This window comes from Phodopus roborovskii, unplaced genomic scaffold (genome assembly GCF_943737965.1).
Source record: "Phodopus roborovskii unplaced genomic scaffold, PHOROB, whole genome shotgun sequence".
Classification (NCBI taxonomy): Eukaryota; Metazoa; Chordata; class Mammalia; order Rodentia; family Cricetidae; genus Phodopus; species Phodopus roborovskii.
This window is the reverse complement of record NW_026126578.1, coordinates 10,625,107-10,639,450: the sequence shown is the minus strand read 5'-3', so window position 1 is coordinate 10,639,450 and position 14,344 is coordinate 10,625,107. Positions and strand designations below refer to the sequence as shown.

Here is a 14,344-nt window from a genome sequence, read left to right as displayed (position 1 = left end):
CTGGACTTGAACTCACACAGGAGATCCGCCTGCCTCTGCGTCCTGAGTGCTGGGATTAAATGTGTAGGACACCAACTCCCAGCTTTGATTTGCATATATTAATGAGAATTTTTGCATCTGTATTCATAAGGTAGATTGATGTGTTAGTTTCCTTTTCTGTTTCTTTACCTGATTGAGATATCAGTGAAGTGCTGGCTTCATGAGAAGAACTTGGAAGGAAATGTCCTTTCCTGTGTTATGAAATTGCTGAGAAGCATCGGTTTCAGTTCTTTATAGCTCTGGTAGAATTTCGTAGTGGATTCATCTGCACCTGGGTTTTATTACTGTTTTGGTCTCCTTGCTTGTGGTAGAGCTGTTTACATCTTAAAATCTCTTTTGGGGTATGTCATATACATTATGAAATTCGTCCTGTCCTTTTAGAGTTTCCAATTGCTGAAATAAAGATTTTGAAAGTATATCATAATAACTCTCTGGATGTTATTGGTGTCTGTTGTAAAATACCTGTTTTTCTCGAGTTTTAGTAGTTCGGGTCTTTGACTTTTGGTTAACTCTGATAAACCTTTGTTGGTCTTGTTAAGTATTTCAAAGAGCCAATTTTTTGTTTTCTTGATTCTTTGTATTATGAATTTGTTTCTATTTCATTAACTTCTGCTCTGATTTGATTATTTCTCTATCTGGTGTTTTGGGATGCTTTTGTTTTTACTTTTCTAAGGTGTTAAGGCACATCATTATTTTATTTGTTTTCTGTTATTTGTTATGTAATCACTTAGGGCCATAAGCCCCCTGTTGTGACTGCCTTCACTGTACCCCGTAGATTTTGATACACTGTGTTTTTGTTTCAGTCGATTCTAATTTTAATTTACCCAAAGGGATTTTTAATTTGTTTTATCTTAATACTAAAAAAAATAAATAAGCCAACAGAATTCACCAAAAGTGTTATAACAAAAACCATACCAAGTTTGCTCTAGTGGCTAGTGGAAAGTTTCTATACCCCGATATTGTGTCTCTCTGCCAATGTAAAAAAAAAAATCAGAATAGGTCGAATTAATAAATTGAGGTTTAATCTGAGCAAACCTCAGAAGAGAAACCATGAGGGGAGACCTGGAGGAGGGGGCTTTAAATGCCCTCCAGGGGTGGGGCCACCTATGGTGGTCTTGCTCAGGTGTGGGGTTGAGTGGAGATTCCCAACAGGCACCGGAGCCTACACTAGCTGTGATAATGTCGGTGTGTGTTGTGTGGACATTGGAAGCTGCTTTCTTAAGCTGCAAGCACTTAGGGAAGCCTGAAATGTTTCATAAAGATAAAATTCTCCTCTTGGTACATGGTGTAAACTTTGTAACTAATATCTTTTAAACAACTAACTTCAAGTTGTCTATTTTGATTACAGAGTAATTGCAGTATGTACAAAAAGATAAGTTTTATTTTTTTAAAAATTACTTAAATTTTATATGTGGGAGTTTCGTCCACACATATGTAGTGTTCACTGCATGTGGGCAGTGGTTGTGAAGGCCAGAGAAGGGCATCAGAACCTCTAGAACTATTGCTGTAAATGGTTGTGAGCCACTGTGTGGATGCTGGAAACTGAACCTGAGTCCTCTGGAAAAGCAGCCTGTGCCCTAACTGCTGAACCTTCTCTCTATCCCTACAAAAGATAATTTTTATACTATAACTTTACTGAATAAGTTCAAATTTTCTTTCCAATAATATTTACCAGACTTCTAGAAATTTGCCAGTTAAAGTTTTTATTCATCCCTGTTATCATCAAGAGCATGTGGGCTTTAGAAGAGATTGAAGTGAGAAACCCATGAGTCATAAAGAAGAACAATTTTTTTTGTTGTTGTTAGTTTGTTTTTCAAGATAGGGTTTCTCTGTGTAGCTTTGGAGCCTGTTCTGGAACTCGCTCTGTAGACCAGGCTGTCCTAGAACTCACTGATAATCTGCCTGCCTGTGCTTCCTGGGTGCTGAGATTAAAGTCATGCTGAGGAACAGTTATTTATCAACAGGAATCTTTTTAGGCCAGCATTATCACCATTTTGAGGTCCAGGTCTCAAAAATGAACTTCATTTTGTATAAACAGGTTAATGTTATGATAAACGCATTTCATTTCAGATTTGCACTGAAACAAGAGGAAGAGAAGAGGAGAAATGCGGATCAGCTCTCTGAGAAGACTATGGAGCAGCTTAAAAGGAAGGATGAGCAGTATCAGAGTGAGGTTGACATGAAGCAGCAGCTTGAAGTCTCTCTCAGAACACTGGATATGGAGTTGAAGACAGTAAGAAATCATTTGAACCAGGTAAGTTAATATTCTATAAAAATTTCTTTTGGGTTTTTTGTTTTGTTTTGTGGGGAAGAATGGGTTTTTTTTTGTTTTGTTTTTTTTTGTTTTTTGTTTTGTTTTTTTTTTTTTGTTTTGTTTTGTTTTTTTTTTTCCAATGCAGGGTTTCTCTGCATAACCTTAGCTAAACTGGAACTCAATGTGAAGACCATAGTGACCTTGAACTCAGAAATCTGCCTGCCTCTGCCTCCCGAGTGCTGGGATTAAAGGTGTTCCTGGATGATAAAAATTTCTTATTCTTACCTTTATTTGTTGTACTTTTAATGTCACTTTAATTACATATTATATTTATACACACATGTCACATATATCTCTCTATGTCCCACTTAATGAAAATATCTGTTGGTTTCATTATTATGCAAACATCATGAGTATGTCAGACATCAGCCTCATCACAAGTTGATGTACTTGTGTGGATCCAACCAGGATATATGCAGTTCATTGTTGACCCATGGTGCCTTGTGCTAAGAATAAATTTAAACATAGATGGCCAAAATTATTTCTTATGACTCTTGGAAACTGTTAGTGAAGTAACAGAATGTAAGTTGTTTACTCTGGAAAATAAGTGTTGGTTTGGCTCTCTTAAGACAAAGGCTAACTGACTTTGAAACTGTGTTAAAACTCATTAAATGTTTGTAACAAACTAGTTTACAATTCTCTTTCTGTCTATAAGAACTGTGTTTGTTTTTTAAGCAATGTAACTATTATATACAGTACACATTTGAGTGTTTCTTGTGGGGTAGAGCCCACATGTTTTCATAGGCTGCTTCCAAATGTTTCTAATGTTCTACTCTGTTTTTTAGACATATGTAGTCAAGGTCTGCTCTTGTTCTCTATAGTTAAATGATGCCTCTATAGTGACTCTGTGTGTCTGCATTTTCTTATACTGCCAGCTAATTTATTTTTCTTTCTTTTATATATATATATAATATATATATATATATTATATATAATTTTTTAAAAATTAGAAACAAGCTTGTTTTACATGTCAATCTTAGTTCCTGCACCCTCCCATCCTCCCCTGCCCCCCCCCCCCGCCTTCCTGCTCCCCAGGGAGAGTGAGGCCTTCCATGGGGAGTCTTCAAAGTTTGTCATATCATTTGGAGCAGGGCCCAGGCCCTCCCCCATGTGTCTACTCTTAAATATGCCCTGTTCACAGTGGCACAATAGTATGAGACTGAAAATTTCATGAAATGTATCTCTAGACTTTAGAGGAACGGAATGAAATTCAGAGACAGCTTTCCCAAGAACAGAATGCCAGAATGTTACAAGATGGGATTCTTGCAAATCACCTTTCCAAACAAAAGGAGATAGAAATGGCGCAGAAGAAAATGACTTCTGAGGTATTTTCTTTAGTTCTCTAAATATGTGTGCATTTATATGTTTATACCTTTTCAGAACCAGCCTTATGCTCCATGGAAAATATAGAGGATTTTGAACCATCTGTGTGTATACATAATACACATGATTCGGGGGTAGATGGCAGAAGCTTTCTCCCCCAGTCTAACGTAGAGAGCGTGCTTTGGTGAAGGAGCACACACAGCAGGGTCAGGACCTGGGAATTCTGCAGCTTGTTATATTTCTAATCTCTCCTTTTCAGAATGGCGGTGACTAGGCCACTCATGTGTGCAAGTGTACTTATTTGTATAGTGCTTATTTTAAGCATTTATCAATAAATGTAGTTCCTATGATAGTCTTAAAAAAGTGTTAAAGAAACTTTCCAAAAAAAAAAAAACGAAATTAAAAGAACTTTGGGAAATTTCTTCTGTGCAAATGAAAGAACTAAGGCTCTTACTTTGGACCGGTTTATATATTAGATATTAAAGTGTAAACCTAATTTTTTTTTTTTTTGCGCATGAGTATGTGTGTGTTTGTGTCTGTTTGGGAGCACATGTATGTACATGTATGTAGAGGCCAGAGGTTGGTGTTGTATGTCTTTTTGATCACTCTGCGCTTCAGGTATTGATGCAGGGACTCTTACAGAGCCAACTTGGCTAGTCCATCTAGTCAGCTTGCCCCCAGGGACCTCCCATCTCTGCTTCCCATGTGCTGGGACTGTGGGGTGGGATGCACATGCCCCAGGGTGCTGGGAAGCCATATTCTGGTCCTCTCACTTGCATTAAGCCATCTCCTGATATGAAATGTGAACCAATTTAGGAATCTTTACATCGTGCCTTAAGCCTGTTGTAATCCAGAGAAAGGCTTTTCCAGTGCTAAGTTTCTTAAAAAGTAGCATTTCGCTCTTAATTTCATAAAATCATTATCTTTGATAACACTTACAAACTTTTGGGAATTTATACTTCTACAAGCTCCGAAATTAGATTTTTTTTTTTTTTAGTTGCATCTGTATATTTCAGTTCTTAGGTTGCAGAACTTCACATGCTTTTCTTGAATTCTGTAAGAAATTGTGCTAGCTAAATATTTGTTTCCTTACTTAGGTGTTTGTTAGTCATGAAAAAGAAAAAGATCTATTGCATAAAAACCAGAGGTTGCAGGATGAAATTGCCATGTTAAGGCTGGAGATGGACACAGTAAAGACCCACAGCCAGGAGAAGGAGAAGAAGTACCTGGAGGATATTAAAACAGCAAATGAAAAGAGCGATAAGCTTCAAAGGATGATAAAGCTGAATGAAGAAACATTTACAAAAACAATATTCCAGTACAATGGACAGATTAATACTCTTACAACTGAGAACACAATGCTGAGTTCTAAGCTGGAGAATGAAAAACAAAATAAAGAAAGACTGGAAACAGACGTCGAATCATTCCGATCTAGGCTGGCTTCTGCTATGCATGACCATGCTGAAATTCAGACATCAAAAAGAGACCTAGAAATTGCCTTCCAGAGGGCAAGAGATGAGTGGGTTCGTTTGCAAGACAAGATGAATTTTGATATGTCTAATCTCAGAGATAACAATGAGATTCTCTCCCAACAACTTTCTAAAACTGAAAGAAAATTGAATAGCCTAGAAATTGAGTTTCATCATGCAAAAGATGCACTTAGAGAAAAGACTTTGGCTCTGAAACATGTACAAAGAGACCTCAACCAGACACAGTGCCAAATGAAGGAAGTTGAGCATATGTATCAAGATGAGCAAGGGAAGGTGAATAAATACATGGGGAAGCAAGAATCCATAGAGGAGAGGCTCTCTCAGCTACAGAGTGAAAACATGTTGCTCCGACAGCAGTTAGATGATGCTTCCAACAAAGCCGATAGCAAAGACAAGACAATAGTTGATATCCAAGACCAGTTCCATGATATGCTAAGCAGACTCCAAGCTGAGAGTCAGAAGCACAGGCTGCTGCTGGAAGAGAGAAATAAGGAGTTAGTCAGTGAGTGCAATCACTTAAAAGAGAGAATGTGTCAGTATGAGAACGAGAAAGCAGAAAGAGAAGTGAGTATCCAGAAAGATAAGTAGATTTTAACTTATTTCTATCAAGTGTATGGGTGTATGCCTGTGTGTATGACTGTGCACCACGTATATGCCTAGTGCTTACAGAGGTCAGATAAGGGCATCAGATCTCCTGGAATGGGAGGTATAAATGGTGTAAGTCGCCATTGGGTGCTAGGAATTCCAGGTCCTCTGGAAGAGCAGCCATTGCTCTTAACCACTGAGACATTTCTTCAACCCCAAGAAAGATAAAATGCTTTTAAAACATTCCATGGGGAAATTTCAAAATACTGTTCGTTAGTACTAAGTGTTGAATCTAGCTTGAAACTATTGATCATATTTATGGTATTACTTTGCAAATAAACCTGTGTCAGCAAATATAACTTAGATCTTATTCTCGAAACAAAGGTAATCCATATTTGATGTGGTGTGTCCATTACTCAGAATTGATGGTTGCATGTTATGTACATGCTTTGAATTATTACACTGTACGTAAAAACACGCACCATTGTTATGCTTAAATTTTTGAAAGAGTCATAATTACGTACATAGCACTGAATTTGAAATCCAAAAGGAAGGGAAAGAAGAGACAATTCTTTTTTTTTTTTAATTAGACTTCATTAAATGTGTTACTTTGAGTAAACACATTATATATTCTTTGGAATTGTAAGAGATTAAGTTACATATTTTGCTAGCTGTATGGTGATGTTAATAATATGGTTTTGTGCTGCTGAAATAATAAATGGGAGGGCATGAGCTTTTAAATTGTGATTTGATGCTGGAAACTGAACATGCTAAGCTTATACTACTACACACCCCAGCCATGAAATAATCTTAATGCTTTTGTGTTGCCAAGTTTTAGGGCCATAATGAAGCGAGTAAGTGGAAAATTTCATGACAAAAATGAATAGTTTGCAGTTATGATTCCATGAAATAGGTAGCGTCAGTTGTTCATGCTGGATTTCATCAGGGAATGAAAATATAGATACTGTATTTTGTAGTATTTTTTTCTATTTTCCCCTTCATTAGCTTTGTATATATTCCTGTTGGTATAATTTTGTCCTGTGTTACTTGAATTTAAATCAAATAATACTTGTCCCAAATTATATGTCTTATGACTGTAACTCCAAAAGCATGTGCTTCCATTAAATCCTAAGTCGGGACAGGTATGTGAATTTTAACAAAGTTAAAAGTATGTTAATACTTTCACATCAGCATCAGGTTTTCCACATTTTAATGAGCAGCATGCTCCTGATTCCATTTCAAGGCTCAGTCATGATCGTAAAAATGCAGCTTTGTTCAGTGCAGAAAAATGGTTGTAGTTACTGGCAGTGTCAGTTGTCATTGAATCTGCATTTCCAAACTAATGAAAACAGGAGTGTCAGGATTCATGTACATCAGGGATGCAGTGAGCAGGGAGAGCATCGTAGGAGCTGGTATCAGCTCACCTATGGCCACCTTCATTCTGAAGTAAGACGGTCAGAGGGACTTGAGAAGGGGATTGAATTACGAACAAGTTGGACACCTTGAGCCTCTTTGTGCATGTTCATGGTGATGCACAACTGTAAATCCAACAGTCAGAGACAGAAACGGGACACTTCAAATATGAGACCATTCTGAGCTACATAGACTTATGGTCTCAACTCAATGCCTAGCAAGGTAGGTCTTAGATATTGCCCAGGCAACAGGCAGAGACTTGTATGTAGAGTATACTGTTTGGTCCAGGGTCTCCCTGTGACATGGGTCTTCATAGCTGTGAGAGACACACAACCCAACTTAACATCAGCCCAAGTGGCCAAGGGCTTAGCTTCATTAACACTATCCCACACTTGTGGCCACTGTTGAGCTCTGAATTAACAACAATGTATAGCTAGTTATGTGGGCCTCAGTCCTTTGGTGGCCTCAAGTACCACAAGGCAGTGGGGTAGTCCATCCTCATGGGCTCTGCCCTAAGTTGGGCAAAGTCCTGTAGTGCTTGACCAAAGGCCAATAACTGAAGACTAAGCACAGGAACACAAGGACCTCATGGTCTTACTTATACAGAGAATCTTAAAAAGCTGGTTCCTTAAACGCTCTGTTGTATAGTAGTGGTTCCCAGAGATTGGGGTGAGAAGAAGAGGGAGGAGTGATGGGAAGCAGTCTGTCAGTTCATGCTCAATTACCGTTATGAGCAGGAAATGTGGAGCTATTGAACTATATACTGTATAGTTCAAACGCTAGAAGACAGGATTTCACCATCAACAAACAGTCATGTTTGTTAGGAACCATAATTGTGTCTAATTTGATTTAAGCATTAATGTGTACATGTATCACAATATCATGTGGTACCTTGCCAATATGTGCAATTTTATGTCTTTACATAATCAGTTAAGAATAAAGATATTTGAGGAAATTAAAATTAAATATGTAAAAGGTTCTACATTGTAGAATTTGCCCCCAGCAAATTGATAACACACACTACTATATGCAGTGATAGTCTTCAAAGTACATGGAAGAGCTAACTGGTACATTGTATGTTGTGATATAATGTGTAAAATTGGTAACTAATATCTTCCCAGGTAGTTGTGAGGCAGCTTCAACAAGAACTTGCCGATACCCTGAAAAAGCAGTCAATGTCAGAGGCTTCGCTAGAAGTTTCCTCACGTTACCGCAGTAATTTAGAAGATGAGGCACGAGATTTAAAGAAGAAATTAGGTCAAATCAGAAATCAAGTACGTATGAAATGTAATCTGTCAACTGCTCATGTACAGCTTATTAAATAATATAGTTTTAGGATAATTTCAGTAGACAGCTTTCTTTTATATTTTCATTGTACAATGTCATTACCTTTATAATGAGCTTATTTCTTAAACTCCAGTTTTATTCTCCTATTTACTTTTAATTGGACTTTTCAAAATGTATTTCTTGTGGGGGAACAGACTAAGCATGCTGTGTCATTCCAGTGGACATCAGAGGCTAACTTGTGTGCGTGTCGGGGACAGTGTCTGCCCTTCTTCTATCTCCTGGCCCCTGGAGACCCAGCTTAGATCATCAGGTTAGCCACCGGTGCCTTCAGACCCCCAGAACCATCTCATTGACCCCATTTTTTTCTTATAATTTTGTAAGCCTTTAAAAAGTATTCATTACTGGGAAAACTGAGAACTATATATCTTTCCTCAGAGATATATCTATTGCAGTTGAGGCCCAGTAGGTTAAACCAGAGATGATGTCTGTGGAAAGTTCCAGAAAATCTGTTTCCTTCTTATCCTCACTTTTGTGAGTGGAAACAGCATCTTTGATACTTATTTAATGGATTTCCAAATAACTTGTATGGAAAGGCCACATGTGTGCTATCTGTAATCAAAGCTAGTTGGGAGACCAAGGCAAGAATTTGGGGGCCAACAGAGGAGTATGCTCAGGGGGAAGGATGTTTGCTCAATTCCTTGTGCTGGAAACAAACAAGCAAATGTTTTAGGGTATTTGAAACCCATATCCAAAGCTAGGCATTTCTTTCATTTAGAAATATAACCACATGGAAATATTCAGATCATACATAGTGCTCATATCCAAAACCAGAATGAAAAAAAAAAAAAAAAAAAAAAAACAAAAAACCAGTATCTAGGTTCTGCCCTGTGTTTTCTGTGTGCTTTGTTTGTTTTAGAATCTCTCTATAGCTCCAGCTGGTCTAGAAATATCTGAGTAGAGCAGGCTGTCCTCCAGTTTGCAGCCATCCCCCTGCCTCCTCCTCTCAAGTGCTGGGGTTATAAGCAGGCCCCAGTACACCTGGCTTGCCATTGAATTTTTTCAACAGAAGAATATTATTGAGCTGTAATGAAATACAATGCATAGCGCACTACTTAAGTAAAAATCAGCATCTTAGGGTATTCACAAAGTTGCATAGTCACCACAATCAGTAAGAATGTTTTCATGATCTTGAATAAACCACGAGTCTCTTGTTGTCACCCCTAGTCCTTCCATCATCCTGAGACACGTCAATCTGCCTGTATATAATCTCTCTCTTTTCTTTTTGAGCATTTTATATCATGCGGTGTTTAGTCCTTTTGAATGGCTCTCAGCATGATGTTGCCAGCCCTTCCTATCTTCCTGTTGTCAGTAGTGTGCTGTTGCTGTGCTATCTGCTAGTGAACTGCTGTTTACAGGGTACTTTGCCTTTATCATGTTGCTGTTTCCCTGCTGCTGGGTTTAACCGTCGTAGTTAACTAGGCCTGCGGCACCACCCGTACATCTTCACTCATCCTGCCTTTTTATCTTCTCAGATTGTATTCTTTTTGCCTCATCTAACTTAGAACTGACTCACAGTTAACATTTTCATGAAGCCTTCCCTGACTCCTCTGACTCAGTTTAGCTTGCTCTAACATCCTGGCTTTCCATTACTCTTGGTTGGGTTTTGCTTCTTTGGTTGGTTTCTTTTGTTTGTTGTTTGTATGAAAGATAATCTTATTGGGATATAACTTTACCTAAAGGGTTGGTGTCTGGTATGCATGTATCCTTAAATAAATTGAAAATGTTTTTGCTTAGAAATCCTTAGAATAAAAATAAGTATTTCATACCATTCCAGTAATTACTTCTTTGAGGCATTAAGGTGATAAGACTTTTTGTTTGTTTGTTTGTTTGTTTTTGAGACATGGTCTCATGTGTCCTAGGATGGCTTCAAACTGTATATAGCTGAGGATGGCTTTGAACTTCTGACCCTCCTGCCTCCATCTCCCAAATGCTGCAGTTATAGACAAATGCCATCATGCTTGGTTTATGTGTTGCTGAGGCTCTAACCCAGGGCTTCATGCATACCAGGCAAGCACTTTACCAGCTGACTTAGATAGCTAACCCCTATAATGAGGCTCTTATTCTTAATATAGTTTAAGGAATTGCATATGAAATGGAAAACACATAAGCTAGTAGAGGAAAAATGTTCTATCGAACATTTTTATTCCTCACTATGAGAAAAAAAAGTAACTGCATTTGTCTTCTTTCATTGCATAGCCAGAGTTGGGATCTGTAAGTCTATAGAACTTTACCAACTGCAAAGCTCTGTCTACAGCTTTTCTGGTATTCTATACTGCAAAACCTTCATGTACCATTAGAGTCCTGAATAAAGCAACCTAATGTACTTTGGGGGGTAAATTAATTTAGGAATCTCAGTTTATCAATGGATCCCCATATTTTCAGCCTCTGATTGTCATACCATTACTACTTATACAGGAAACACTGTTTGCACTGTACTATATGACCCTTGCTGGCTGAGTAGTATGAAATAAAAAGAAGCTAAAAAGTATTCTCCATGGACAAAGTTACTGGTGACTAGTGAAATTTCTGGAAGTTGCACGAAGTACTGGGGATATAGTATGAGCCTCCCTTTCTCCATTTCCTGCCACATTCGGTTACATAAGGAATTAGCCAATACAGTTTGCATAAAGGACTTCTATGGTCACTCACTGCCATGTACAGTTAGGTACTTTATTTATATTCCCTAATTAATCTTTCAGTAGTCTTTGATATGGATAGGATTATTCCCACTTCTCAAGTGAAGAAATTAAGATACAGAAAGTGCATTTGCTCAGAATCTATATATCTAGAAGCTAGTTGTGGAGGGGCTTTGGACTGAAGCATTTTTTTGTTTTTATCTCAATCAGTCAATTTTACCAGTAAAGACTTGAGAGCCAGATGCTGGGGTGGAAACCTGCTAGCTCAGAAAGGCAGAGAAAGCATCCAGCAGACCTCCCTCCTCGCCGATGTCCCTGTAAAAGACCCTATTTCTCTTATGTCTCAACAAAAACAAAACCCCTGAAACTCAGTGTCCCCCCCTTATACTTCCTGTGTGTGCCCCTATCTCTCCCTGTTTTTCTGAGACCTCTTACTCTATTGTTTTTTCTTAATAATCCTATCTTCACTTCCTGTTGCTTGCTCTCCTCTTGACCTATGGTTGACTTTATTTAGTCCTGTTTGCAGTATTCAAGCAGAAAACTGGATTAAAGGTGTGCTAGGACTGAGCCACACCACAACTAGAAAAAGGGTTTTCCAGTAAATAATAAAATCTTGGGGTTCACAGTGTGATCAAATTATCCTGCAACAGTGTTCTGGCTTCTATGTGGATATACATCCACTGAAACTATTTCATAAGACAGCTACCAATCATTAAAACACCATGCTCATAACTGGCAGAGCCATGGCTATTTATAGATATGTAGATGCAGAACACAAATGCATAAGATTTTTTTTGTTGCTGTTGTTGTTTTGGCTTTGTTTTTTTTTTTTTTTTTTTTTTTTTTTTTTTTTTTTTTTTTGGTTTTTTTGTTTTGTTTTTTGGGGTTTTTTTTTTTTGTTGTTTTTTGTTTTGTTTTGTTTTTGGTTTTTGTTTTTCAAGACAGGGTTTCTCTGTATTGCTTTGGAGGCTGCCTGGCATCTGGCACTTGCTCTGTAGACCAGGCTAGCCTCCAACTCACAGAGATCCACCTGCCTGTGCCTCCTGGGTGCTGGGATTAAAGGTGTGTACCACTACCACCCGGCATGCATAAGAATTCTTAAAAAGGCAGTTGACAAGATGGTGATTGGAATACAGAAATACAAATGCTTATTGTCAGAAATTCCCTCTTCTCTGGGTTTCACCGGTGTTATCAGTTTGCATATCCGGTATGGTACAATGAAAGGCTTTGCTGACTGGGCTAGCCAGGCAAGAGTAGATTATGATTTACAAACAGACAGTAATAGAGCAGACGTTGGCAAACTTTTCTGTAAAGGGCCAGGTACTGTTTTAGTCTGAGAGTGTAAGATCCATGTTGGCAGCAACTCCATTTCATTTGCACGGAAGAGAATTGCACATGAACACTGCAGATCAGGGAACGAGGTGTGCAGCTTTAGAATAATAGATTGTTAGTAAAGGTTTGTTTTATTCTTTATTCCAGTTGCAGGAAGCACAGGATCAACACAGGGAGGCTGTGCAGCGTGCTGAGAAGATGCAAGACCACCTTCAAAAGTACAGTTTAAACCGCGTAACTCCAGTGTTTATACAGCAAATAAGCAGCACATTGTGGCAGCTGTGTCAGTTCTGATAGCAGTCTCTCTGAAGCCAGGGCAGTCTCACCTCTGAGACTCTTCAAATGCATTCCTTTGAATAGGGATGTGCAGTTAGGGGTGTAGCCTGCACATGAAGATCTGGCTTTGACCCCTGTTCCACAAAACATATTGAAATAAATTATAGATACCTAGCCATCTGCATTTCAGCCCTTAAGAATGTATGTAGTGACGCAGTTGATTTTCAGAAACTGTGTGATATTTTTAAAAGTGCTTTGTAAATATAATTATTTTTAAAATATCATTTTAGGCTTGAACTTGAAAACTCCAAGTTTAAAATTACAATACAAAAGCAATCAGAGAAAATCGAGCAACTTCAGGAAAACCTATCAAGTGTGAATTTGGTAAGTGGTCCTCTTCCTGGATCCTTTGATGCTAAGAGGGAGGGTTTGCCCTAGAGTTTTTGTACTGTGGGAACACAATGGGAAGTCCTCTAGTAATACTGGACTTGGTGGGCAGTGTGCAAAGTCTCAGTGTTGTGTTCTGTTCACACTGTTTGCTCCTCACAGTACAAGTCCTCTCTATAGAGAAGCTAGCTGAGTTCGTAAATTAATGATATCAGCACTAACATTTTTATAAAAGGACTGAGATGGTCTAGTGATTTATAGATACCACATCTTGTTTACACATCCGTCATTGATGGACTTGTGAGTTACCTTTGCCTGTTGGTTAATAGATATAATGTTACTATGGACATTGGACAATATTGTCCCACTAGTACTTTACAGTAATTTTTAAATTCTAAGAAATGCTATTTGATCAGGACTCCTGAATTATTTTTTAGTAATCAAAGACTTTCACTAAAATTTTGAGAGTAAATTGCTTATAATTTGTATTTATCAGAAATAGGTACCAAATCATGATCTAAGTGTTTTCCCCCACTGAATTGTTTTCCACCTTGAATTAAAACAAAAAGAGTTAATGCTAGAAAATCTCACATGATAGATGTATTGGACACCAGTCAGGGTTGTTCACACTGCTGACTCAGCCACCAAAGGCACACTGTGTGGTCCATCCCAAAGGCACATGTTGATTCTTCTTTCCTGTGGCCAGAGAAACACGAAGAGTAGTTTCTATCTAGATTTCGTCAGGCTATCTAATTTTATTTCCTAACATAATACTATGTTGATGAGGAATCTTCTATGAGTGAGACAGTTGAAAGATGTCCTGCTATATAGAAGTCTTAAAGGAATGCATTAAGATTATAAATTTACATTTTTGTGGTCTTGTGGGTTTTTTCTTTTCTCTTTTCTTCCTTTTTCTTTTTCTTTTCTTTCTTTTTCTTTCTTGAGACCAGGTTTCTCTGTGTATCACTCACTGGCTGTCCTAGAACTAGCTCTGTAGACCAAACAGGCCTTGAACTCAGATAGTACTAAATCCTGTCTTTGTCTCCCAAGTGCTGGGATTAAAGACATGGGCCACCACTACAGAGTGTCACGGCAGTAGGAGCAAGTGAAAGCAGAGAAAAGGGCAGACAAGGAGAGGTCATGGCAGGGCACAGCCTGCAGAGATATGCCTCTACTCACCCACTGCTTCCAATGAGGCTCCA

General features: G+C 38.2%; 1 protein-coding gene across 1 annotated transcript in view; it reads left to right on the top strand.

Moving 5' to 3' along the window:
- Positions 1–14,344, top strand: part of Ankrd30a (ankyrin repeat domain 30A) — a 70,761-nt gene that overhangs the window by 43,209 nt on the left and 13,208 nt on the right. The window contains exons 22-27 of the mRNA XM_051203683.1: positions 2,110–2,293; positions 3,541–3,678; positions 4,774–5,730; positions 8,286–8,438; positions 12,627–12,697; positions 13,046–13,139. Coding sequence (XP_051059640.1) covers positions 2,110–2,293; positions 3,541–3,678; positions 4,774–5,730; positions 8,286–8,438; positions 12,627–12,697; positions 13,046–13,139 — 1,597 coding nt within the window. The remainder of the gene's footprint in view (positions 1–2,109; positions 2,294–3,540; positions 3,679–4,773; positions 5,731–8,285; positions 8,439–12,626; positions 12,698–13,045; positions 13,140–14,344) is intronic.